This window comes from Helicoverpa zea, chromosome 1, assembly GCF_022581195.2.
Source record: "Helicoverpa zea isolate HzStark_Cry1AcR chromosome 1, ilHelZeax1.1, whole genome shotgun sequence".
In the NCBI taxonomy this organism is placed as follows: domain Eukaryota; kingdom Metazoa; phylum Arthropoda; class Insecta; order Lepidoptera; family Noctuidae; genus Helicoverpa; species Helicoverpa zea.
Window position 1 is genome coordinate 15,046,032 of NC_061452.1, and position 27,801 is coordinate 15,073,832.

The 27,801-nt window shown below is 36.3% G+C and overlaps 1 protein-coding gene across 1 annotated transcript in view; it reads right to left on the reverse strand.

The window, feature by feature from the left end:
* LOC124634834 (Down syndrome cell adhesion molecule-like protein Dscam2) overlaps nt 1–24,568 on the reverse strand; it is a 144,526-nt gene extending 119,958 nt beyond the window's left edge. The window contains exons 1-2 of the mRNA XM_047170487.1: nt 24,523–24,568; nt 5,815–5,986 (exon numbers count right to left, since the gene is read on the reverse strand). Coding sequence (XP_047026443.1) covers nt 5,815–5,986; nt 24,523–24,568 — 218 coding nt within the window. The remainder of the gene's footprint in view (nt 1–5,814; nt 5,987–24,522) is intronic.
* Between the last annotated feature and the right edge of the window lie 3,233 nt (nt 24,569–27,801).

Sequence of the window (27,801 nt, forward strand, 5' to 3'; positions counted from 1 at the left end):
TGTGGTTTCCACGGCGGCAAATCGGTTCTCCAGATTTGACTGGAACGTTTCAGATCCTGTCATGGTTTGGAGCAGTGTTGGTCGGAGCCTGGCCTTCACCAGACGGAAACGTTCGGCCTTGAAGTTGATATTCAGAGAGCCTCGGACAAGTCGGTGATCGCTCCCGGTATTAAACCTATTGATCACGGAGACGTCTCTGAATATGTGCTTCTTGTTCGTCATGATGAAGTCAATCTCATTTTTAGTCATAGTGTCGGGGCTTTGCCACGTCCACTTCCTTTGGGGCTGCTTTTTGAAAAAGGAGTTCATCAAAAAGAGCCCCTCGCGTTCGAGGAAGTTGACGAGCATTTGCCCCCTATGATTCCTGCTTCCAAATCCATGGGATCCTACTGCCGATTCGCCGCAAATCTGTACTCCCACTTTAGCGTTAAAGTCCCCCATGACAACGGTGTAATGGGTCTTTGTAGTGATGTGGAGGGCCCTTGATATATCATCAAACATATCCTCCACTTCATCGTCTGAATGTGTCGAGGTCGGTGCGTACACTTGCACTACCTTGAGGCTATACCTGTCGGTGAGCTTTATGATAAGGTACGCTACCCTGTTCGACACACTAGACACCTCCACAACGTTATCAGCTAGGGACTTATTTACCAGAAACCCAACGCCACCTTGGGATTGTTGGTCTCCCTCTCGGAAGTACATTAGGTGACCTGATTCGAGGGTTATGGTGTCCTCCCCCTCTCTTCGAACTTCACATAACCCTAATATATGCCACCTAATCTTCCCAAGTTCCACCTCGAGTTGCGCCAGATGCGAGTCAAGCCGCAGCGTGCGGCCGTTGTACGTCGCAAGAGTAAGTTGTGTTTGGTGGCCTCCCGTAACCCGGAGATTCTTCGCACCCCCTGTCCCGCCGTAACCACGGTCGCCACCGTGACCGGGAATAGCGGGACTGCCGGGAACTAGGGGCCGTGGCTTTTTCGTTCTGCACATTGAGGAATTTAGCCTACTGCTATCACGCTGGCCAGACGGGTTGATAGAGGGTTTTTTTCGAGTTTTCCTTCTCTCGCACGGTGTTCGGTGCATTTTTGACTCCATTAGTCGACTTCTACGACACCCACTGGAAGAAGGGGGTAGCGACACATGTATTCTTAAGCCGTCGCTACACGGCAAAATGAAATTGATTGTGTAAACTTTTAAAAATCATTTTTTTTTAATCTCTAGTATATAACAAATTAAAGTAAATCACAATTTTAATTCATTTTAGCATGCAAGGCACTTAGGGCAAGCGCTAGACTTGAGCTCTCCACAAATGACATTTTTGCAGCTGTCGGACATTGTCTTTGTCATCCTTCTAATTTTTGAAGAACAAAAGGCACAATATTTCCTTTTTTTTAGCTCAGGTACACTTTCATGTTGTGTGGGAGGTTTGGCTGGTCTTTTTAGCAGTATACTACTATTTATTTCTTTGATATTTATCGGCAAAGTGACCATTTTACGCCTTGTCTACATCCATGTGGTCATCAGGCTACCGCTGAGTTTCTTCATAAAATCTCTACGACCCAGCGGTTTTTCTTTCTTACAAATCATATTATCAGCAGCAGATACTCTGCCACGTGTTCTGTCTTACTCGCCGTCCAAGGATGATCGCTTTTGCCACTGAGAATTTGACGCTATGGCATGACAATACAACTCGGCATAGTTAGCGAAGCACTTTCAGAAATTTCGGGGTTATTTCCAAACATGTCTTCAGCATCAGTGTTTCCCTTCACTGGTGCACTGTCTTCAAAGTCTTCTGCATCACTTTGTACTTCATCTTCTAATAAACAGTCATCAGTTTCACTGTCCGACACCTCAATCTCTTCATCGCTTGTTTCACGCAACAACCGACAGGTTGCTGCATCGTCTGCACGGTTTCGTGACGTCATAATGTAATTTTTATCGTGGCCTATAACAAGTAAAAAAAAAAACGAATAAAAAACATGTAAATTTATGCTCAAAAAAAGACAATAACACATTTTCCCAGCAACAAAAAACGAACACTAAAGATAACCATACGTCACTTCGACGTAAGGTAGGTAAATATTGACGAAAGTATTGCACTCACCGGGGCGATATGGGTATGTCCTACAAGCTCCGACGGCCGAGTGAGTTGACAGGAACGGGCAGGATAATAACGCGAAAAACAAATGAGTTATAACGATTTTTCAAAATCGATTACGTCGTTTCGACGTAGGTTATCTATCTAGGGTTAAATAGAATCTGCCTGATATTCTCTTAAATCGTTCGGATTATTTAAACATCAGCAACATATTTCTTTAGATTTTTATTGCAACTCATATCTTTTGGAGAAATACACGTTTAATTTCAGCAAGTCTAATAAAAATGGACAGCTCTCCATTCTTCATTTCAAATACAACACAAAGGAACCTCAAACGAACATTCGCAAAAATTCACAAAAGATATATCAGTACCGAGTACAGACGCGAAAATAAAGGAATGTGCACACTAGCGCCGCGCGGTGTGCGCCCGACCTGCCCGAACTATTCACATTGTCTGATACATATTTCATGACGCTCACGAATCGCGCCAACACTCGGATTATTTTAAAGATATACCATTTGTACCGCAAACTGTGATATTGAAATTCAAGGTTTAACGCGGAGGGCACTTGCTAATTTTGTGATTTGCATCAGTTGAATTTAAGATGTTGTGGATGATCTTCACAATAGAAAGCATTTTTTACACAAAGAGTAGTAAGTTATTCAAGCGTCCTCCTTTGGAAAATTAACAAAATTATTTAACAATTTACTCGTCTATATTAATATTAGGTTGTTTTAGGTCTTGACATTTTTATATGACTTTATTTTCAGTACATGTATTACCTACCGCTACCTCGTTAGGTATGTTAATTAACATTATAAAATGTAGATATTTCTATCTCTGATCAAGAGATAAGTGTACCTACTCTCTCCAAGTGTACATATTGTGCGAGACAAGTGAGTATATTGTACTCGTCTAAGTACACTAGACAGTGTACTCATACGAGCACACTACACAGTTTTCCACTGAAGCACTCTCTGTTAGTAATACATTTACTTGTAGCTGGAGAGCTGCTCGACTAGCGAGCCACATATGACCACTGTCTTTGTACGTACTAATAACTTCTATGATACATACATATACTTCAGTAGTTAAGTGTACCATACAGTCCATAGGATGAAAATGTTATAATGAATTGAATAATTTTTGTGAGAAGCAACGACTCTAATGTCATGGCAGGAAACCACTGAATACCACTTGCATATTCATATCAATGAAATAATGCAAAATGTCTCAATTTCATTGGTTTCAAGTTTACTTCAAATTTTAATAAAGTTATACGCAGTAAACTCGGGTCAGTTACAAAAACGTTTTATTCCAGAACTGTGAATGTTTATTGCGAACTGTAAGAATTACTCGACAATGTAGTGGAAGGTAAATGTATCTGTAGTATTGTTCCCGATTCATTGCAAGCAAGTGTATGCTGTTGCGTGATGCATGCGATCTGCGGTGCTTGTGAAAACGACAACATTTCATTTTGTAATATGTTTACACGTAAATACTATGCATTCAAATATTTTTTTCATTGAAGCCACTTTAATAAAAAACATGCTGTGTAAAACTTGGAAAGGAGTTACTCGTGGTTTCTTTTCAAAGAGCTGTCGGAATAATTTATTGTGACTCGTGGTATCTGTGACGTGTGCCAAATAGATAGGTCTTTGTGTGAAGCTTATAAATATACAAACAGACAAGTTTACTGCACTGTCACAGCTGCTCCAGAAAGTGTTATTTTACTTCTCGGTTGCAAAAACCTATTTTTATATAATAGGAACAGTTATATTCACAAGATTTTACGTCTAACTGACTATTCACACATGCAATCAATAAATTTTTGATTTAAGCTTGAACTTAATTTTTACAGGAACAGAAACAAAAAAATATTTCAAAACAAATCTATATTATATCGTCGAACGCATGCATAAACAAGCATATTTGATTCTGGAATATTCTCCACCAAACCAGTTGGTATTGTAATTCCCGACACTTTCCCAAGTAAAACAGAATTCTTATAAAATTCAGAGGCATCAGGTGGCTTCACCCCTCTTATATTATACAAGACTTGCCAATACGTGTTTATTTACTTTTCTACAAGTAACTCCAATAATGTAGGATGTGTGGGTTAAAGTACAACTTGTGTACTATGTTTGTTTTGTGTTTAACTTATAATATTGTTAGTAATTTACTTGCGAAACTTATGTGCGTCGAAGTGGCTGGCTAGTTATTTATGAGACTGATTAAAACTTTCAGGTAATTTGTTTCGAGTTAAACTTTCATAGATTCTTTGATGTTTTTATCATACTTTTAAATGCTACAGCTAATAATTTTATCGAATAGTCCGCTCTTCATTTGCACAGTTAGATATATGAGATATTAAAACAAGTGTGTATCTAAAAACAACCTATCTTGCATTAGCAATTCACCGCAATCTTTAAGAAAACGTCGTGGCAGGTTTTGATACGTTTCATAAATCATATGTCGTGTTTTTCAATCCGAAAAAGTTATCAAAATCAAAATCAAATTGTTTTTATTTCAAATAGGCCTTTGCAGGCTCTTATGAAACGTCAAATTAGTTGCACGGTTCCAAAAAGTTGGTCTCATGGAGAAGAGCCGGCAAGAAACTCCATAGACACTCTTTTAAAAAGTAATATTTTCACAAACATTCTATTACATAACAATAGTAAGCTGATAAAATTATACAATGCAACTGAAAGGTAAACAGTAAATCAATACAATCCAAAGAGAAAAGAAAAAGACGTTTAATTGCCAGGGAAGCCACACATGGAGAGATGAGTTATCGCCATATAATATCTTTATCGTCAACGAAGTCTTGAATTTTATAATAAGCTTTTTTAATGAGGGTGGATTTTACAGTGTTCTTAAATTTTATATCCGTGAGATCGGTTACACACTTAGGCAGCTTGTTGTAAAAACGGACACAGTTCCCTAAAAACGATTTATTTGATTTCGTTAATCTGAATCTCGGAACTACTGGTTTGTGCTTGTTTCTTGTATTAATCGAATGTATATCACTTTTAACAATAAATTGATTTAAGTTTTTGCATACGAACATTATATTTTCTAGAATATAAAGAGAAGGAAGTGTAAGTATTTCAATTTCTTTAAATAATTCTCTCAGTGACTCGCGAGGGCCGAGGCCATAAATTGCACGAACTGCCCTTTTCTGGAGTACAAATATTGAATTTACGTCCGCCGCTGCCCCCCACAATAAAATACCGTAGGACATTATACTATGGAAGTAAGCAAAATACACGAGCCTAGCAGTAGCAACGTCAGTAATCTGTCTTATTTTTCTGACTGCATAAGCTGCGGAACTCAGCCTTTTTGACATTGCTGAGATGTGGGCACCCCATTGCAATTTAGAGTCAATGGTGATGCCCAAGAAGACGGTTTGACTAATAACATCTAATTTATTATCGTCCAGAACGATATTGAGCCCTACTGGTGTTATATTGGGTAAAGAGAATTTAATACATTTGGTTTTAGAAGAATTAAGAAGCAAGTTATTCGCGGCAAACCAATTGCTCAGAATAACCAAGCTATCGTTTACGTTTATGGGACTAGATTCCTTTCTGTTAATTTTGAAGACAAGGGAAGTGTCATCTTTGAAAAAATTACGTGTGTTAAGGTAAGTATTAAAAAAAAGGTAGGTAATTTTGTCCTGCTAGAATTATAAACTTCTACTGCACTTACCTCAACCCCGGCACATCATCAAGTTGAGCACCATCAGGCTGCTGCCACGCGATCTGCGGCGAGGGGAACCCGTGCGCGGCGCACGATGCGCGCGCGCCGGTGCTGTTGGAGAACACCAGCCGAGGAGGCGGCTCCATCAGGAACACCGGCCCGTGCTCCTGGCCTTCACCACCTGGGGAAGTAGGTTAGGAGGTTAGAATAGGGATAAAAGTAAGGGTAGTAACAGTGAGTGGTTGAGTGACGAAACTCGTCGCGGTCACTTCAATGGACTCAATAAGACCTCATGAAAGATGACCTGTATTTTATACACCAGGATATCTCATCTGATCTTATAATATTTACCTATGCCTAGTTACTTTGAAAACTTACTTATGTAAAATAACTTAATATGTAATACTTTGTGAAGTTATTTATTTCGTACATCGCTTAAAATATTTCCATAGCGTAGGAGTATAAACTCAAGTATAATAATGAATGTTAAGAAACTCAATGTCAAAATATCAATTTACATGAGATTGCCTAAGACAATTACTTTGGCAACCGTTGGAAATTGTTACGATGTTATCATCCGTGTAAGCCCATACCTAAATATATCTTATATTATGTATTTAAGGATCACATTGTCAAATAATGTTATTCTAGTGTTTTGTAAAAACTGAATGGTTCTCAGAAAAGCGTTCGTGTATGTCTAGCCAGCCAGACATTGCTGAAGACGTTATAATGTTACCTCTTTTGTAGATTTATAAATATAACTACTATAAATAGAATATGCCCGGAAACTTACCGTTCCCGCAAAATTGTCCGGGTTACAATAACTTACTTACATTTCAGCAGGACTTACAAGTTGGCAATTCTATCGTATTTTTATTGGAGGGAATCCTATTATTTTGCTCCGACAGACCTTCCAGGAACTTGGTAATTGTTATTGGGTACTTCGCAAAAATTCCGTCTAAACCAAAAATATAAAGAGAGCTATAAAATTCTTCAAAGGGCTCTCGAGCGGATTGCAAATTTTTAAACTGCCATTAAGGTTAAATTAACGCAGTATAGTTCGGCTAGCCACAAGGTTAAACTACGATTAGGTTCCAAGTTGGCTCCTAACGAAGCAGTTATCTAGATAAAATAAGTTGTTAAAACTAAGTTCGACTATGAACACTTAATTTTGGGTCTAGTCGTTGAAAAGGTTAAGTTGCTCATTTAGAACTTTTAGCGCAAAATGATGAATAATTTTTGAAAGTTATAAACGAACTGTAAATCACTTTATTCCCAAAGCTCTGAAAGCGTCTGAAAAATATTTAGTCCAGTACGTAATTATACTCTCCATTCAGAATACTTTTAACTAAATTATTCAGCATTTTTATGTCCTGATCATACGAATCAACACAGATAATTTATCAATATAACAAATGATTCCAGGAATCTCCCGATATTCCATAATTTCTGTACTCAAGCAAAAATATACATGCAGAGGAACAATTGTCAAGTTTCATAGACTGTGCCCATTGATACTCTGACTATGTTATGTATGTATGTATGTATGTACTATGTATCTACTCTGTGTCACGAAGCACATACATTGTGTATACATCGGTGTTGTGCTCGGCGTAGTGTGAAGAAGTTTCACTAAGTTTCGCGTGTTGTGTTAATAAATCATTGTGTGTATGACGAACTTGTACTTCTCATTTTAAACTATTTATGTTACAAAAGGATGCCTCTGAAGTGTGGGTTTGCTTGTTTCCACTGTTTGAAGACTGGTGAAAGTTAGTTTAACGTTAATTTGTATAGAAATAAGATCTTACATACCTACGACTATTTGTCTTTTTGTGGAGGTAAATAAACGCTGCTAGCAAAGCTTTCGTTTTCCCTGTCCTCGACCACTTGTCAATATTTTCGGCCACCAAAAAAAGTGCAGCAAAATGTTTTCCACTGAATCCGGTGCTTGTTATCGTTCGCAGATTCCGGGTTAAACCGAGATTTGTCAAATTAGACATCGGGTTAACTGCCTTAACGTGGTTACCGCCGACAGACAGACGGCTGGCTTGATATGTATAATACGCCATTTGAATTTCAAACGCCACTCCTCCGTGAACTGGTTTCAACTAGCGTTTGCCACAATGTTATGTTGGAATTAACATAATAATGTGTTATATAACTAAGTTTGGATTATGGGGGCTCGGATTGGATTATTGTTGGTTCGAACTGAACTCCCATACAGGTACGCTTATAATCTACATATGTACTACAGTCATCTATTGTCTAAATAACAAAGCGTTGTTGCGACTGCGTTATAATGTTTGATAAGTTGGATAAACAGTGGTTACTATAGAAAACGGAAAATTATACAACGCGTCTCCAACCCTTAAATAATTTGAAAAGGTTTAATTTAAAGAGGGCCAGTAACACCCATTCAGCTCACTCAAACGAACCAAAGTAATGTTTACCGACACAAAATGAAATGAACACATGAAATACTTTGGGCTACACAAAACAAATATTATTTCAAGATCTGTGGGCTTATTTTCAAATCCGTAGGATACTTTCAGGAACGCAAATATTATTCAGCTTCACATATTCCTCGTATTGAAGTGCAAAGCCCTACTTCAGCCGCCAATCATCTAGATATAGAAAAGACTGGAAATTCGCACCTTCCTGGTACTGTCGGCAAAAATACGTGCACACTCGGGTTGTATTTGCGCGCGCATAAATATGCAGTTTTAAAGGTAGCTCGTGACGTCACTACGTATCGCAGCCGTTTTGGAACGATCCGAAGCCGAATGATCTGATTTTGCTATCTGTACTAGATACACGAACGCATATTTAATGCACTGTAGCTCGTTCGTTCGTTAGGAGAGGGCGCCACTGTGCTATTGTTGTCAACATCGTATCCGTGCTATTTTACAAATTAAAAATATTATAAACGTATATTAACTACCCAGACTTGTGCCAAACTGTGAAGGCTAGTGCAAATAACCAGGATTACTGTTATTGGACTGGAAAACTGTGTACTTCAAGCGCAAAGAAGAAAAATATTTGCCTAACGGACCCCACTGTCAAATAAGAAATACAAAGAAATTGAGAGGAAAATCAATACAACAATACAGGCAGCAGGTTAGTCAAAGTGCAGTGCAAGTACGGGTAATGGTGACAACCCCTAGTAAAAGAAAACATAAAAGTGAAAAAATATAACCTAAAAAACTCAAATTCATCACTTCGTTGCATCGGATCTATATGCTAGCGCCCCCTATGAACGAGTAGCGAAACTCAAAGAAGAACTCGATTGATGCGCCATCTATGGGAGAGTGACTGAACCGCTTGCAGAACTAATCCATACTTAGATCCTTCTACAGCGTAACTCTTACGCTGTTACTACACCTGCCACTAGAGGGCGTCAAATCCATACTTAGATCCTTCTACAGCGTAACTCTTACGCAGTTACTACGCCTGCCACTAGAGGGCGTAAGCAGTAGGTAAACAAACCGAACATTGTCAACGATGGAAGAGATAATGAAAGTGTTACAAAATATTCAAAGGGATTTAGCACAGCAAAAGAAAGACATGAAAGATATGGAGGAAAATATAAAAGAAGCTATAAATAAAAACATAGATGATAAATTTAATCGCATTGAATCAAGAACACACGAACTTGAACAGAAAATAGAGGACCAACAAAAGACAATCGACTACCTGGACAAACAATTAAGGAAGAAAAATATAATTTTCTTTGGTGTTCCTGAAACAGAAAAAAGTTATGAGGATCTGCTTAACTTAATCCTAGAAGTAATTAACAAAAAAATGAATATTTCATGTCCTAAATGGGAGATTGAAGCAGTGGCTAGAAGGGGAAAGAAAAACGGCACTTTAAGACCAATTGTAACTACAATCACAACCACAAGCCGGAAATTACAGCTTCTAAGAAATAAGAAAACATTAGAAAATACGGATATATATATGAAGGAAGATTATACACCCGCGGTTTTACAAAAACGCAAAGAGCTACAGGAAGAACTTAAAAGTAGAAGGTTGGGTGGAGAAAAAGTTATGCTACGCTACGACAAAATAGTCACGTTGAAACCACGCGAACAAGTAAAGAATACTTCTAATAAAAGATTCCTATCTGAGTCACCAGAAGACAAAAACAACTTGAAAGCATCAAACAAGGAGGAGCAATCAAAACAAGCCCCCAAAAAAAACAAACCTCAAACCATAACGACTTTCTTACGTCCTTCACTTCTCAACCCTATACCTAAAGCACCCTCAAGCTCGGACCCCCAAACACCTCCAAAAAACTAATCTGCGCCCCTCCATCTCCATCTCTCCCAACACGGCCGGTCCCCGTGGGAGACGTAGACCATAACCCTCCAAGAGCAACTTCAAAAGAGAACAAAAACAATGTATGTAACAACAAATTAATTATTGCGACGTACAACGTCCGGACTCTATCGTCATATGAACGCTTACTAGAACTCGAAGAAGCCATTAGTGAAATATCATACCATATCATTGGTATATCAGAAATGCGAAGACTAGGGAATCAAATAGAAGAATATAAAAACTTTATACTGTACTACATAGGCAATACACCTGGAAAATATGGAGTAGGCTTCATAGTAAAAAAGTCACTCAAAAGCAACATAATAAGTTTCAACGGAATTACGGAGCGAGTCGCAACATTAAACATAAATATGGAAGGCCATTTGATAACCCTTATACAAGTGTACGCACCGACTGAAGCGGCGAGCGCGAACGAGATTGAGGAATTCTACAATACAATCGACAAAGCCCTGGAATCAGCACACAGAACCATTATATTAATGGGCGACTTTAAAGCTAAGGTAGGAAAACTCAAAGCTGAAGAGTTCTTAGTTACAAAAATGCACGGATACGGCGAAAGAAATGCCAGGGGACAAAGATTAATAGACTTTGCATTCCAAAATAAACTAATGATTACACTGGTCAACAAATTATTATTATTTTTTTGGTGCAAAGGTGAAATATACAATTTCTTGTAGAATATTTGATACGTAATCGAAGTCCAGAACATAAAGTTGCACTAGCACGTAGGGATTTAGAGATATACCTCTCCTAAAGTACCAAAAACGCGTTTTTTTATGAAATTTGATGTTATTTTTTGGGGATAGCAGAATTTTCTAGTAATTTCTAACTAAAGCATTATATAGTACTACTTATTAAACCCATTTTAATTTATATTTTTGCAAGTTTTCTTTCTCAATATATACCATTTTATATCTAAAGTGGAGTTTTTTCATACTAACAGGCCAAATAAAATATAGGGAAGATCGAACTATCGTAGCTGTATACATATTTCATGAAAAGATAAACTCTTAGCGTTCGAAATAAAAATGAATTTCAATCGGGAAGAGTAGTACTATATAATGCTATAGATAGAAACTAAAAAACAATTTTGCTGTCCTTCAAAAAAATCGTCAAATATCGGTAAAAAACGCGTTTTTGGTACTTTAGGAGGGGTATATCTCTAAATCCCTACGTGCTAGTGCAACTTTATGTTCTGGACTTCGATTACGTATCAAATAATCTATAAGAAATGATATATTTCACCTTTGCACCAAAAATGCTGTTGACCAGTGTTATCAACACATGCTTTAAGAAAAAACAAAGTAGAAGATGGACTTGGCGATCCCCTAACGGACTACACAAAAATGAAATCGATTATATCTTGTCAAATCAACCGCAAATTTTCCAAAATATCGAGACAATGAATCTCAACTACCCATCCGACCATAGATTAATCAGATCAACCATAATACTAACCAAACAAAAAGTGAGTAGAGCTAAATTCTCCAAAAATCAATATAGTCAATTAAAGGACGAAGAAGAAATAAAAAAATACAACGAAAGCCTAATAACACAGCTCTCTTCTACCTGTACTATCTGGAACGACGCCTCGGTACAAACTTGTTATGACAGGATAGAAAAAGCTATCACTAGTAGCCTAAAACAAGCGCGAACAAAAACAGAAGGATCAAAACACCACAAAATACTAACGGCGAGCACAGCAAAGCTATTGGAACGACGAAAAGAACTACAGAGAACTAAAAACAAATCTCGAAGCGAGAAGAACGAACTTTCCGCACTGTATAAAATAGTCAACAAATATATAAAAAACGATTACGCAAGATATAGACAAACCACAATAGAAAAACACCTACAACACACTGGAAGTACAAATAAAGCCTACAAAAAACTTAGAACAAATACAACATGGATAGAAGGTTTGAGAAAGCAAAACACAGAACTGCACACTAGGAGTGACATTATTAATACAGCAACTGAATTTTACAGAAATCTCTATAGTAACAAAGACAGAACTACTAACGACTCAGAAAAACGAATTGTAAGTACGCAGGAAAATAGCTTTAGACCCATTGATGAAACAGAAATAATAGAGACAATAAAGAAACTGAAACTCGAGAAAAGCCCAGGCTCGGACCTAATCACAAATGAAGCATTGAAAAAAGCACAAATTGTTCTAGCCACACCACTAGCTGAATTATATAATATGATTCTACAAAATTCTGACATACCAAGCCAATGGTCTGAATCAAACATCATACTGATATATAAAAAAGGCGACCCCAAGGATATTGCGAACTATAGGCCAATCAGCTTGCTGCCAAGTCTCTACAAATTGTTTTCTACCATTATAAACTCGAGAATTAGCTACATATTGGAAAAGGAACAACCTGTAGAGCAAGCAGGCTTTAGAAAAGGGTTCTCAACAGTCGACCACATTCATACTCTCGAGTTGATAATGGAGAAATATCAAGAGACTCAGAGGCCCTTATACATAGTATTCATTGACTATCAAAAGGCATTTGATACTGTATCACATATGAGCATATGGGAGTGTCTAAAGGAACAGGGAGTAGAAGACATATATATAAATATTATCAGAAGAATATATGACAACAATACAGGAAGAATAAAACTAGAATCCATAGGCCCGAGTTTCCCAATTAAAAGAGGTGTTAGACAAGGCGACCCATTGTCCCCTAAAATATTCATAGCCATCTTGGAGTCAATTATAAACAAACTGGACTGGAGCACATCGGGACTTTATATAAATGGTGTTTATCTGAATCACCTAAGGTTCGCAGACGACCTAGTGCTGCTAGCAGAAACAAGCTCTCAGCTACAGACGATGATAGAGGCCCTGAATCAAGCCAGTGTTAAGGTAGGACTTGAAATGAATACTACGAAGACAATGGCAATGACAAACAGCTGGAAAAGACCAATAAGAGTAAATAACAGACCACTGGAATACGTAGAGAAGTACGTCTACCTGGGAAAGTTAATCAGCTTCGATAGGAAAAACAATAACTTAGAAATAGAAAGACGAGTACAATCAACTTGGAATAAGTTTTGGAGTCTCAAGACCATCTTTAAAAGCGACATGCCAATAACTCTTAAAACAAAAGTCATTAACTCAAGCCTTATACCATGCCTGACTTATGGTTGCCAAACATGGAGATTCACCGCTGAAGTAAAAAGAAAGATTAATGTCTGTCAGAGAGGACTTGAGCGCAGTATGCTGAAGATAAAAAGAATGGACAAAATACGGCACGCCACTATAAGAAAATTAACAAAAGCAACTGACAGTCTGAGTTTTGCAAAGAAGCTAAAGTGGAAATGGGCAGGCCATGTAGCGAGAATAACTGATCAAAGATGGACTAAAATAGTAACTTTTTGGAATGGTCCACAAGGCAAAAGAGCCAGAGGTAGGCCTTTTACACGATGGGAGGATGAAATAAAAATTACAGCAGGTCCAGATTGGAAAAAAGTAGCTCTAGACAGAGACAAATGGGCTCTCTTGGAGGAGGCCTTCACCCATCCTGGGGTTCCTGTAGATTAGATTATAGGTACATAGTAATTATAAGAAAATAAAACTAACATAGTATTAAGTCAAAAAGTCTACTAACACACACAATGTTAAAACAACGTAGGCAATCTAGAGGAAATAAAAGGCTTTTTTATTTATTTTATTTATTTTAGCTCGTTCAGGGACGTATGCCAGATACTTTTGTCACTAGATATTCGTATTTTTCTGAGAGTTTCTGAGAGTAGGTATGCCTGCGTGCACTTGTTTGTCAAATGAGACACGGTCAATGCTTTTGTCACCATGCTATACAATTTCGAACAAAAAAATTAGCTTAACAACTTTTATTTAAGAGGTTAAACATGAAAGGCCTCCCTCAGAGCAGTTCCGTGGCACCAGCGCTCCCCTCGCTCTCACGAGGTCAACGCCTTCCTCATTCTAAGAGCCGCCACTAACTTTATTTCTACTTAAGTTCTTTTCTGTTTATCCTTTTTAACTTTGACTTTACTATATCCATCATAGTTTCATAGTCATCAAAAATATATTATGCAATATATTATTTGGACTAGATATTGGGGAAAATGACAACTCATTATTCCGAATAAAAACCGATTCAACTTTCACAATTCACTGACCCAATATTCCTAAAAGCAAAACAAAAACACGCCAGCCGTACTTTTTTACGGATAGCAAAAAAGCCTTGAAACTTGGAACGTTTAATACTTTTATCTTGGGCGTCTTTTGTTCAGTTAGTACCTGTGACGTCACGCTTTGTGCCTCAAAGAACCTGTCGCCTCGATTGTCTACCGCTATGAAATCTAGGACACGAATTAAGGTTCCCCCTGTGAGAATTTTAGTTGGATCGACAACAAATGGGAGTTTTGTTTTTGCTGCAGAATCATATTCTGCTATGCGTCGACTTCTAATTGGAACCTTCATTTGTTTGCAAAAGGAAAAATGATTCTTGCACGCCAAGTAAAAATTGAGTTTGAAAGATATGTACATTTTCAGTAGATGAGTAGATTAACACACGCAGTTAGCAACCAGTTTTGAAAACCCTTCACATATTTTTTTAAACACTACAAAAATAGCAATATCATTCAGAAAACTGTAGGATCTACAGAATGTTAGAGTTGCAAGACCTCGCTAAGTTATTCAAGTGGCGCACCCCTAGAGTGCAAGCGCGGTTATGATGTTATTGCCCACTTTGACAACCCTGCAGCCTGTAGCTGCCTGATGCACGCCGGGTAAAAAGTATGTCAAAGTATCGCTAGGTGGTGTTAAATATGAACAACATTGCAAATTATGTTTGTTATCTTCTACAATCATACTATTTACCAAACTTTTATTCTAATCTACGTTAAGATCCTTTGTACCCTATCTATTCGCCTTTATTTTTATGCAATGCTTTGATAAATGAATACGGTAGAAATTGCTACTAAATATAAAATACAACCTTCATTATTATACCGTCACCTAATTAAGCTGCCCCAACATAAAACAACTACATAACATAATTTTGAAATAACAGTGCAACGTTAAATACCACGGCAAACGATTTCAGGCTCAATTAAGCAATGCTATTTACATTGTAAACGAGTGTCCGCGTGTAACATCACTTTACGCAATAATTCCTACAATACATGTTCATTACATAAGTCTAGTTTATGTGGCTTTTAAGATCATTCGTCATAATATTCGGTACGACAGTAACGCTTTGTTTTAATGAGCTCCGAGACGGCCTTGATGTCAACTTGCTCAAGTTTAAGGGCGAAATATTTCAAATTGTAAAGTAACTTGGCCTGCCTGTAACGTTATATTACTTTGAATAATGAATTGCAACTTTTATTAAAGTTACCGTGGGTCAAAATCACATATGTGAATGTCCTTTGATAGGGTTCTATAAAAATGCATCCCCCAGCTCCACTCAAAATACAGCCACCCACATTGTACTACTTTGTCATTATTTACTTTTCATTTGGCCTATTTTTTAACATTGTCAACAAAAGTGTTCCAACTACCCGCAGTTCACGTTCAAATTGAAACGAACAGCGCAACAACAACAATAGGGGCAGCAATTCAGCTCGTCATAACTCTATGCTCTTTTGTTTTTGATTTTTTAAAACCTCCGCGCACAATGGGGAACGCAAACATATATTTTACCCAAATAAAAGTTTAGGAGTTTTGAAAAATGGCCAAGTACGATGTTAAAATGTTGCCGGGGGCGCATTGCCGCTGCCCCGCCGGCCTGACCGTCACTCACCATTTATTTGGAACTGCATGCAGGTTCCGTAGCTCTGTTTTTGGAGATAGCGTATGCTCAAAGACATGTCACGTGAAATTTAGGAGAACTGGAGTGTACGAGCTTTGAGCTGGTAATAAGTAGAAACAGTACTTACGGAATCCAATACGAGGATTTGGAGAAACATTAATTATATGATTTTCCAATAAATAATTCATGTGAAAACATTATTTTTGTTTGTTGCATAGTAATGGAATTCCAACTCTTTGAAGCCTTATTGCAAAAACAGTATAAACGTAATAAATTACAGTGACGCTGAACAATGCAACGTTACTATAACGAGAAATAAATCGCCCGCTCCGATGAAATGCATTATATTTTGCACTTGTGTCCTGTTTAAACAATTTTAAGCTTGTTTTATGTGTTGTGTGCAATTTAACACGTAATTTATGATAGTTTCAATTGCCGAATCTATCAACAATTTTGGGAATCGTTTATGGGATATTGGTTCATGCATGAATTAATGTTATTTCTATGTATTTTACAATTTGATAATAGGACTAGTTATTTTGTACCCATCACACAATTTGTTACTTATTGTTATTGAAAACACTAAATATATTTGACTATAGGTATCTGTAAGCTTACCTATAAAATCTGCAACGTTATACTCATCTGTATTTTTTCCGTTACCGCAAGGCCTTAAGAATGCAAGAGGCAGAAAGCGTCCAATAGCCGCGAAGCCTCACAAAGACCTCGTTGTCTTGATAACGGTAACTTTGCTGAGCATCCTCCAGCCAGCAGCCAGGGTTACGAAGCAATTTCAAGTCCCAACAGAAACTAATTTTAACTAAGTGTTGTATATTTTTTTACAAGAAAGTCAATAGTTACGAACTTTTCAACAAAGGCTTTATGTGCTCGGAATATTTTACTGTTTTCTACAAGATTATGTAAGGCTTGTTGTCTCACTACTGCTGTGCATTTTTATTTTTATGCTAATAATTTAGTTAGTCGACAGTAAATAATAAGTAGTGCGTCCTAATAATATATTATATTAAAATTTTTGAGAACTACTACTAATTTAATTATATTTTTGTGATGATCAATCTATATCTTAAAAAAAAGGCTATTGTTACTATGATGTTTTAATACAACGAATCTTCACTGTAATGAAAACTTCATTCCTTCAAATGAGATCTCTCAGTTTTATTCTTTGGAGCACAAAACACAGCTTCTAGAATATTCCGCAAACAAAAATGGCGCTTTGCAGACGTTCGTCACTTGAAGAATGGAATTATTATGATTATGTTAGTGCTAGAACTGTTTGCTTTAATGAACAGCTTGAATTAAATGAACATGTTTCATTCTAAGTAATTTTAGTTAATGCAGGTCGAAATCTGACTTGGTTTGTATGTCTTTTAACTATTAAGAAATCTACGAAATACGCGAGATCAATGTTTAAAGATACTGCATTATTACTATAGAGTTAAACTTGTAAGTCTTGTTAATTAATAACGTGAGTTCAAAGTTACTTGAAAATTGATTATCTTAATTGGTTTACAGGTACGCACTGAACCGGAGCTTAGGAAGTCAGCCTCATGTACTGGTGAGTTAAATTATGTGATTTTACATTATTGGTTTCATTACTGGGTTATTGTTCAAGGTAGATGCGTGGTATGTATCAATAATTTACTTAAGTGACAAACTAGTCTAAGTCACTTGAAAAATATGCCATAGGGATTGACGGTGAAGTGCTCATTCACCGTTTAATTAAAATGTCACTAAACCAATATGATTAAACACGTGGATTTATTTTAAGCGAACAAACTAGTATAAAGTTAAAAATAGAAACAGTATCGATGGTCAAACCAACCGACACTTACTCCTAGCTACCCCAGCACACACTATCTCGGGCTTTGCAAAGATCCTCCTCTCCATAAAGTAACATTGACGAAATACTCGAGACTCGCTCAGTTTTACAGATAACTTGGTTCGCGTCTGCTCGTCTAACTTGCATGTAGCTGATGTACTTACTATATTGTTCTTTCATCGTGGCTTCCATCTCGTATGGAGTTCAAACCCGATTTATAGCCAAAAGCTACTAAGATATATGAGCTAAGCTATGAACTATGCTATTTCTTATTTGACTCTGTTTGGATGAATATTCTTGCCGATAACGTTTGAAAACACGAATAAAATATAACTATAGTTTTCACATGTGAAAATATTCTCCTAAGCAACTTAAAACTTTCGTTATTACACACCAAAAGTCCGAATGTAAAACCAACATCAAAAGTGAGTAAGGTCCTCGATAAATCCTTTACCTTTGATAGTCAACTTTATGCTATTTTTAGGCTTTGAAACCGCCAGCCTTTAAGAAAATAGGCTTAATATTTTCCAACGGTTACCCGAGGAATCTAATAAGCTGGCTGGGGCAATCCGATTGTCCCGGCAGACGGACGGGGGGTTAACGCAATTTGACGTGGAGCCGAATTGACGGCCGACACGTGAGTCTGACGAGCTGTTCCCGACAGTTTTACACTGCAAGGGAACTACACTATCTGTGGAACTAGAGTACACTTACATGTGTGACGTCATAGAGGATAGATGAATTGTGTCACATTGTTGTGAAGATGTAAGTTGTAGAGTAGCTGACGGGCAGACGTTGCCGGAAGACGTGCATATGAATGTAGCTATAGCTAAAAGTATAAAAGTTTTTGCTATTTCTTGTCTTGAAAGGAAAATGATTACTTAAGTGGTAAGTTATTATAAAGGGTTTATACATTCAGGTTTACTTAGTTGTTTTTTTACTCACTGTGAAATGTATTAAGTATTTGCGTAAAAGTTGAGTAGGTAATAGAAACGTTTATGTGTTAGCGAAATAATAAAGTTTGGATATGGAATACAGAATTAAGTAACTTCAAAAATATTCAGCACAGGAGTAAATATTGAGAATATACTTAAGATAAGTAGATTTACATAAGAAAAATGTCACTTCATAACCAGGAAAAGGGAACAAACAAAAAATTCCCGAAATCCTTCTAATTCTGGCAGTCGCTTATCGCAGCTTATTTTGAGGCTCATGCCATTGGAATATCTACCTTAAGTTGCAGTCACACGATCTAAAATTGTACAGGTGGAAGTATTGTGGGGGCTGCACGCCAACACATTAGCATATATACAAGACAACAGCAAGTTCCGCGTCTTTCGTTCTAAAGTTAATGAAAATGTTTAGCAAACTCATTATATTTTAATAACGTGCAAAGGGGATCAAATGTGAGAGATGTATGTTGTACAGCACTTTATAATGGAACTATGGCTTTGTATGGAAATAAATGCGAGTGTAAGCTTCCACGGGCGCAGTTTTCGTTGCATTTCGTAAAGTGCTTGAAAATATAGACGTGAAGTCTCGGCGCGCTAGATTTAAGTGCATACGTTTTTGCAAACTATAGCACTTTTGTTTCGTGTCGAGTACCTATTATATCAAGTTTCTGTTATTGTTAAACTATATGTAAAATTGTTGAAATAACAGTACCTATATCTGCGTATTTTCGATTATATAAGTTACATAAAATTATTACTATACATAACACTTCCACAACATTAGTGCCGGAAAATAATTGTACCCTTATATTACAGGACAATCCGTTTACATACATACATAAAACAGGTCCTTAATTCACCCACACATACGAACTAAGTACGTTATTACATCGCAAAAGCTTTATAATTATCAATGTGTGAGTATGTTTACTACTTTAATAATGTCGTGGGAACGAGGAGCGGAACCGATTGAGAACAAAATGGCTTCAAAACGATCCCCGTTCAGGTTTATAGTTATTATTGAAATAGCTAAGTTATATTATAGTATCGTTACTGTGAGGTTAGTGGTGCTGTTAAAACGTTAAAAGGCTTAAGTTTAGTGTTCAAATAATATACGTGTTTCATTAAGTTCGTAAGGTTTGCGCTGAATCGAGTTTTGTTATTCGAAAGCTTAATCAAAATTGATGTGTAATGGACAGTGTACTTTTTTGAATGTAATTTTAAGTTTTGAGTTAATATTGTTCTTTAAAACACTACTTTTATTAGATAAATATAAAACTTATGAACGTTTTGTTTTCTTACTATTAAATCTAGTAGTAACTACACAAAACGATCCCAGATACGAAGAATCAACATAATGTGTTCAATAACAAATAAACATAGTAAACAGATTCCATATCTGCGGAATAAGACCCCAATAAAAACATTATAAGAGAATTAGAACTAATACAAACAAAGCCGCAGGGAAAGGCTATCACATACATAAGATTCCTTTCTCAGCATTATTGCTGTCCTAGAAAAACAATAATAAATTGTGCTTGATTAGAAATGAACTGATAAACAGATATATTATGATAACCGATAACCGAATAAAATAAAACTCTTATTTATGTACAATCAACGAACTAAGACATAAAAATATGTAAATTCGTTATGTCAAGATCGCTAGAATCGCCAAAAATAATGATAATCAAAAAGATGAATTAAAATGTTATCACTGTCGTATAAACTATTTATCAGTTTTAGTATTTTCCCAGGCAAACAAACAAAATAAATAAGTTTACCAACATGTGGTTCCGTATGATATGTGTGAGTAAATCTCCTTACCCAATGTAATGTTATCTTTTTACTGTCGGATATAAACCGAGCCATAATAAAGTTTCGTTTATTGATGCCTGATTGGCTCATAAAATATAAATGATTGCAACTCGTAAACTTACACAACATGAGAAAATGCTGCTTCTTCGACAGACCCATACTCGTAGTAAAGAAACTATAGAAAAATATATGTCATCATCATCATAATGTGCCGAGATGCGTAAATATAGTTCGCGAATTAAAATTTGTAAGTACAGATCTTGTCGAAAACGTTTGATGGTCTGAAGCTCTTGCAATATCCCCCTTTTTATATCCTAAACCTTTACATAGTATAAAAAAAAAAACTAAATTGCCTAAATGAGCTTCTTAATTTTAAAAAATTAAGGTATAAATGCCGTCTAATTAATGTGAGTGCGTGCGGCATTAAATCTCTAACGCCTTTCAAAACAAAGGCTACAAGTGCGTACTCCATGTCGTAGACTATATAAAACTGAAAAATTCTGCCATCTACAACCTTCACAATATCAACTTGCCAACTTAATTTACTAGCACTTACTAAGAAAAATCAAAGCAAACAACCTCTTCGAAACGAGGCGTCGTGTCGCGCGTGTCGTACGTACAAAGGGTGTCATGTGTCGTGATTTTTCATCGGACGTACGTCAATTAACATGTAAATTGGACTCGCTGCCTGATGAGTCCCCGACCTAGGGTTGCCAACATTTATTAAGTGATCTAGGAAGTACGTGTCATTTGGTCACGCAGAGATTTTTAAGCTGAAAGAGCTATTTTTAGCATATTTGTTTACTGAGGAAATCTTGAATGTATGACAATATTCGTATAATATCGAGGACTATAATGTGTTTGTTAAACTTGATATAACAACATTGACATAGCTCACCTATTTATTATAATGATTATAAAAAATACAGTTGGAAAAATAATCTTCTTTTCGTAAAAACAAGGGTCTTTTGTCTGTTGACATAACATCCGAGATCCTTAATTAGCAATTTATTTTACAAGAGAATAATGCGGCAACCCTACGGGCTTGTATGTATACAGGGTGTATATACATTTCCGTGTACACATTTTAAGCGGCAAAGAGGATTTGCTTAATAAAACAACGGATTTGTTTAATTCCGCGACCGACGGCTGTTCACAGTTCATACAAGATTTAATTAAGTTCACGAATACATATTTTGATGTGCACACTGCGGTGAGTGGCGGTTTGGTTAACTAATAATGTATGTAAAGTATATTGGCATTGAAGCAAGGCTTATAAATAGATATAGGCCATAAAATAGTATCAGGTTTTTACGCGGCCTAGACACTTCCTAGGCGGTATTCCCGCAAGAGTATCAACGTCTGCGAATATCGTAATAATGTCATTAGATAGCAGGTGAGAGATATCGCTCGTGCAGAAGAAAGCAGCAGTTCCCATAATCCATTCGTTGGGTACAGCACCCGCGGGACACATCCCGCAGCTTTATACCTCAGCTGTACGAGGAAAAACGAACCATAATTGCACAAACGTCTTAAAAATGGTAATAGAATTTTTCTTCAACTGTTTTTGGAGACAAAGGCGTAATAAAGATAAAAGGAAGGCTTTGTGGCCTGAAATACAACGGTACAGAAGTTTAACTGCAAAAATGTCAAGGTCAAGACGTAATCCATTATTGACAATGCTTGCAAGAATACAGGTTCTGCGGTTGCTTTGGTATATTTGCGTGCGTCCTACAGTTCAGTCCTTTTGCGTTTACTTGCGCAGTGTGACGATAACTGAGATAAGTTCAAGTGAACTGTCACGTGGCAAATTGAATGGGAGTTGGGTTGGCTTTTCGTCTGCGCTTTGTCTTGGCCAGTCTTTGTTTGCTCCGCCAAGTCCGAGGTGAAAGGTCTTCATTTAGGGAACGATTTCCTTTTGAATGTAGAATGGGATGTCGGAGAAAAGCTAAGGAAAATTAATCTTTGCTTGAAGATAAGAAATGCTGACAACGAAGATATGAATTAATCTCATTCCGACAAAATTCTCTGCGATAATTGAAAATCCCTTAGCCTAGAAATATATCGACGCCCTAGTTTGATTTCTAGTTAAGCAATAATTTTATTATACAAACAATGCAAAATTTCTCGGTAAAAGCCTTAATGGATTTGTGTCCATTTAATCGCAAAATCCTTTAATTTTAATGGGACCCCAAACAAAAATAACATTTCTGACTAAAATGGATATCAGGTGAGTTACCTGTAAAACATTTATTCCTGTTTAAATAGATAAAAAATGAATCTTTTTGCAGTCGTTTAAATGATAATAAAATATATATATTTTTTAAAATAAATTCTAGTCTAAAACTCGAGTTTTCTCTTGAGCTGCACTTAATATAAGTGGACAGGGACTATTTGATTCACAGTGCGACTAATCAATTTGCCAGTGTACTGCAGGTCCGAATTCGAATCAACTGACAAATATTTGTATAACCTAGTAATACTTCATGTTTGACTACGTTCCAGCTTCGGGAACATTTCCAAGAAATCTTACTGGCACCTTCTGGAGAGATTCTAGTTAATCGTTCAAATGTGCCCCAAATATACCTACACTAGCATGATGGGTATACTAACTGCTTTCTATTACTTTATTAAATGCTTACAAAAATAAGCTTGCTAATATTTAAAATGAAAAAAAAAATGCTGTATTAGAGTTAAATCATTTTAACGTTTCTGGTATGAAAGCAAAACAGAGAAAGAGTTTGGCAGAGAAAATTAAAAAGCTTAGAATCCTTACTAAGTTCACCTGTAACACTATCTACCTCTTAGTATACAGACCTAACAATCCTCTATTATGTAGCAAGATGAACTCGAAACTAACTAGCATGAGTAATCCACGGCGGCGGTAACTTATGAACAAAAACTTTAGCTCATGTTAATCCGGTATAACCTGTGAACTTCTAGATTGAACCATTTACTATGTATGCGTCTATTGTACTTAGTTATAAATTATGAGTTTCACAACATAAACTATTGTGGTAACAGTGTTGTAATAACTCAAATTGTTTTAATACGTGTAGGCGGTTATTTGCCTGGCTTACGCAATCGAAAAAAAGTTTATTAGTTCAACAAAGGCAATTAAAATTAGCCTCAATTACTAGTAATAGTATTGTATTTTATAGTGTCTATTGTAGTGAAATCAAAATGCGATTGATAGCGATAATCCAGCCGATTGTATCAGCGGGTACATTAAGCGGAGCAACAGTCGACGTAAGCCGCTAAATCCCACTAAGTGGTTTAATGACTAACTTAAGATTCATTGATTGATTGCCCCGAGTTTGCTAGATCAGGAATAAGTGGCCTGTATAGTATAGCAACAACGTTTATATTTGGTAGTCGTAATTTCGAATTAAAGTAGGTCAAGTTTGTAGGTTTTTGAGATGTTATCCCTCTATTATGTATAAATTACGATAAAAATTCTCATTTTATCTAAAGAATTTCATTTAATATATCTGACAGTCACTTCTCGGAAATTAATGAGGAACACACACAGAAAAATGTAGCAGTATGAGCAGTATGAACGAACACAAAGACTTCGTGTTTTTAGAAATACTTAATTTGAATATTGCTCTAGCTTTAGATTTTATACGAATTAGTTACTAAAAAATTAACATTAATATTTCCACACTTATGTTATAAAGAGGAAAAATTTGCATTTTTGTTTGTTTGTAATGGATAAACTCAAATCTACTAGTTTGATTTTAAATATTCTTTCACCATAAAAGCTACATTATCTGCGAGTAACACAGGCTGTAATATTTTATCAAAGTTCGGGCAGTAGTTCCCACGGGACGCAGGTGAAACCGCGGGAAAACGGCTATGTATGTTATAAAATTTGAGAAGTATTTAACAATTTAGCGAACTCAATAAATTATAGAAAGATACCTAAAGTTATTAATAAATCTAATAAATCCATTTTAGTCCAACTTACCCATGGCAAACAGGATGATGAGAGCTGACACGACCCAGGAGCACATTGTGACGTCACTACCGGCTCCCGTTACATTGTCTAGTGACGAACCTCCTTTCTTTCACATTGGTAGGATGGGTGCTGCAACAAACAAAAACTTGTCATTATGTAGGGTCTTTGGGGTGAATGTGTTACCGGGAGTGCAGTAGTTAGGTTAATTGGAATGTTAAGTGCTGTTTTGTGTCCAGTTCAGTATTAGGGTAGGTATTTCATTGATCAGTAGAGATGTGTGTAAGTACCTACATATCTTGACATTTAGGTCTAGGAAAAGAGAAATTAAGTCCAAGTCATAGTCGAATAATACAGATTAGGCAACAAGCCGAGTGGAGTCCAGCAATGAAGTACACTCGAGTGAATCATCACATAATTTTTGTTAATAAAAAATACAGAATTTATGATTTCTTGTAAATATTTATCCAAGAAAGATAAAAAATATATCTACAAAGGGAAACTTGAGCGGATTTAAGAGAAAAAAGTTAGTCCAAGCCTTAAGAAAACTTAAGAACTTTTGCAAACACTTTTTCTGTTCCGTTGGCACTTGCGGAGTTCTTTTTAAAACAAAAATTCTTCGGATTTATTTATTGCCTTAATGTTCGAGTGATCGCTAGCGAGGTAAAGATGAGGTGGCGAGTCTCGTTTTTATAGCTTAACAGTTAGTATGTTACCGGTGAGTTTTGCTGTAATACGGATCATAAAACTGCATACGTTAAGTTCCGTTGCAATGAGTGAAACATGTAAAACTATTTAGAGAGCTATATACCTATTCTACGCAAAACTGAAGTGGATTCTTGTAGTCAATGTAATGCAATTGATTATGGAAATACTGGCATACTGTTTTTTTTTTCACTTTCTTACAATTTTTTTATTTTCCAATTAAAATCACATGCGTGTAATTTTGTAACATCAGTTTGTAATAATGTTGTGATTGTAATGTTTACGAAATTGTATTAAATTAGCTGGCATGGCGCGGCTTCGCGTGCGTGGAGCAGATTTACCCCCGACTTATGGGGATTAAAGTCTCCCAGCTCATTAGACACATTACGCGAAGTGAAATTGAGGGAATAACCATTAATGTTGTTACAAGTTTTTTTATAACCATTTGTTGCTTCACGTTTTCTTTGGTATATTTTTCATCTTCATTCTCGACTTGCCTGTATCTTTTAGCTTTAGGTCTTAATAAATTATCAATGAGTGTAGGTACTACTTACTGTACTTGTGATTTGACCTCAATTATTTTGAAAGAGATATTGAATTCAAGTACATATAAGCAATCAAACAGTAAGTTAAGAATACGGATTTGTATACTATATTATCCGAATATAATGTAATCACATTAGCTACATTACTGGTCTCACTTCAAGCATTCGTCATCATAACTCTCTTACATGACCGCGCTCCTAAGCGCAGCACATACTCTCAGAAAGTGAGTCCACTTTATTTCCTAAGTGAAGCTCCGAAAAGTATAATTATAAGTCGTAACATATTTTTACGTGGCAGTCATAAATCTCGGAGACAAGTTGGTAAAGTGAGCTGAGGCGTTGATAAATGAGCGCCATCTCCCCGCCGACTCTTCGCTTTACGAGTGGCCGATTATGAGCTTGTCGCGTAGTTTCGACATGTCATAGTAAAATATAAGTTTGTTTGGCCAGTATACAACTTGCACTGTACTCGGATTTCGTCTTTGCTGGTTTGTTCCAAATTAATTGCCATACACGTTATGATCCGTGTCATTAATAAAATGCGTTTTATCTCTGTGTATATTTGACACAATAATAAAATTAAAAGTATGAAAATTGTTCTCAAAATAAACAAGAAGAATTAATAATGCAATATTGAAGTAAAAGTTGGTGAAAGTTTTAAGTACAATCCGCGAAGAGACGTTGACCTGCAAGGAGCGAAATTAAATTAAGATATTGTACGCTTCGGCGAGACAATGCATCGCTAAATTGTTTTTATCAAACTTTAGACAAGTTTGTAGCTTTTATGCGTTTATTTAATAAGCGGAGCGGACTAAAGACACTGATTTTGCTTGATAATTAAGATTTTAAACTTGATGTTATTATTTGTTAAATTGGCATAGACTCACAGAGTAACAAGACACAAAGCGAGCGTGTTTCTTGAGCTTGATTACTAAAAAAGCTTGATTACTAGAAAATGAAAATTGTAGAGGACCTATCTCTATTTAGATAATATACAAAGGTTTACAAAAAGAGGCTACATAAGGAGTACATAAGAAAATATACAAATTTACCACATTGGCAAATTTAAGTGTATTTAAGCTTTTTATGCCACAAGCAAAAAACTGCTAAGACAAAATCCACTCCTAACTTTACGAAAAACAAAGCCACTGGATGCAACTCGGAGTACCATTTCTTTGCTTGAAAACATCGTAAAAACTAACAAAACAAACCAAAGGAAAATATGACTGCAGTCTTACTGAAGTTTGCACAAGTTTTCTGAATACCCATATTTGAAGCGCGCTCTTGTCCTTTTTTCTTAATGACGTCATCACTTTAGAAAGTTCCAGAAACTCCAGATGACTGATTTAATTTCTGAAGTGTAATGTGATGGCTGACCGAAGGTTAAACCTATAATTCGTTGATAAGATCAATTTGATGAAGCTGGCAGGTTCGCCAACTTTCATCAGAGCCTTTTGTTTTTATTACAGCGTTTCTGGTTCACTCGAGCTCGTCAATTTGGGATAATAGCCTTTTTGATTACAAGACCTTGTGTCAATTTGGTAAGTTCTTGCTTAAAAAGTGCCTTTAATCCGGCTAGATTCATTATGAAGAGATTGTTATACAGTTCAACTTTAATCTTGAAAGATAATGATCAGACTTAATTGGTTATCAAATTCCCTTGCATTGGTTTTGGATACAAATGTGACTCTCTCAAACAATATTTATTTCTGTAGCTAAAAGAGTAATGTTAACACTGACCTATGCTTAAGTATTATGAGATATTTTGAATTGCATCAATGTTTCGTATATGATGCACTTTAGGCTTCAGTAATATTTGATACATGTCACCCATGAGTGCTGGGAATGTGATTGGATCTAAAGGGTAAAATTTCAGACGTCTAGCTAATCCAAGGATGTAGGCTCGATTTACAACTGAACCGAATTCGGCGAATGTGAGATACATTCTGTATCTAGCATTTGAAACGCATTCTATATTCTATCTATATTAGGCAGTATTCATGGTGTTTGTTATTGGAGCTAAATATCAATGAAGCATAAC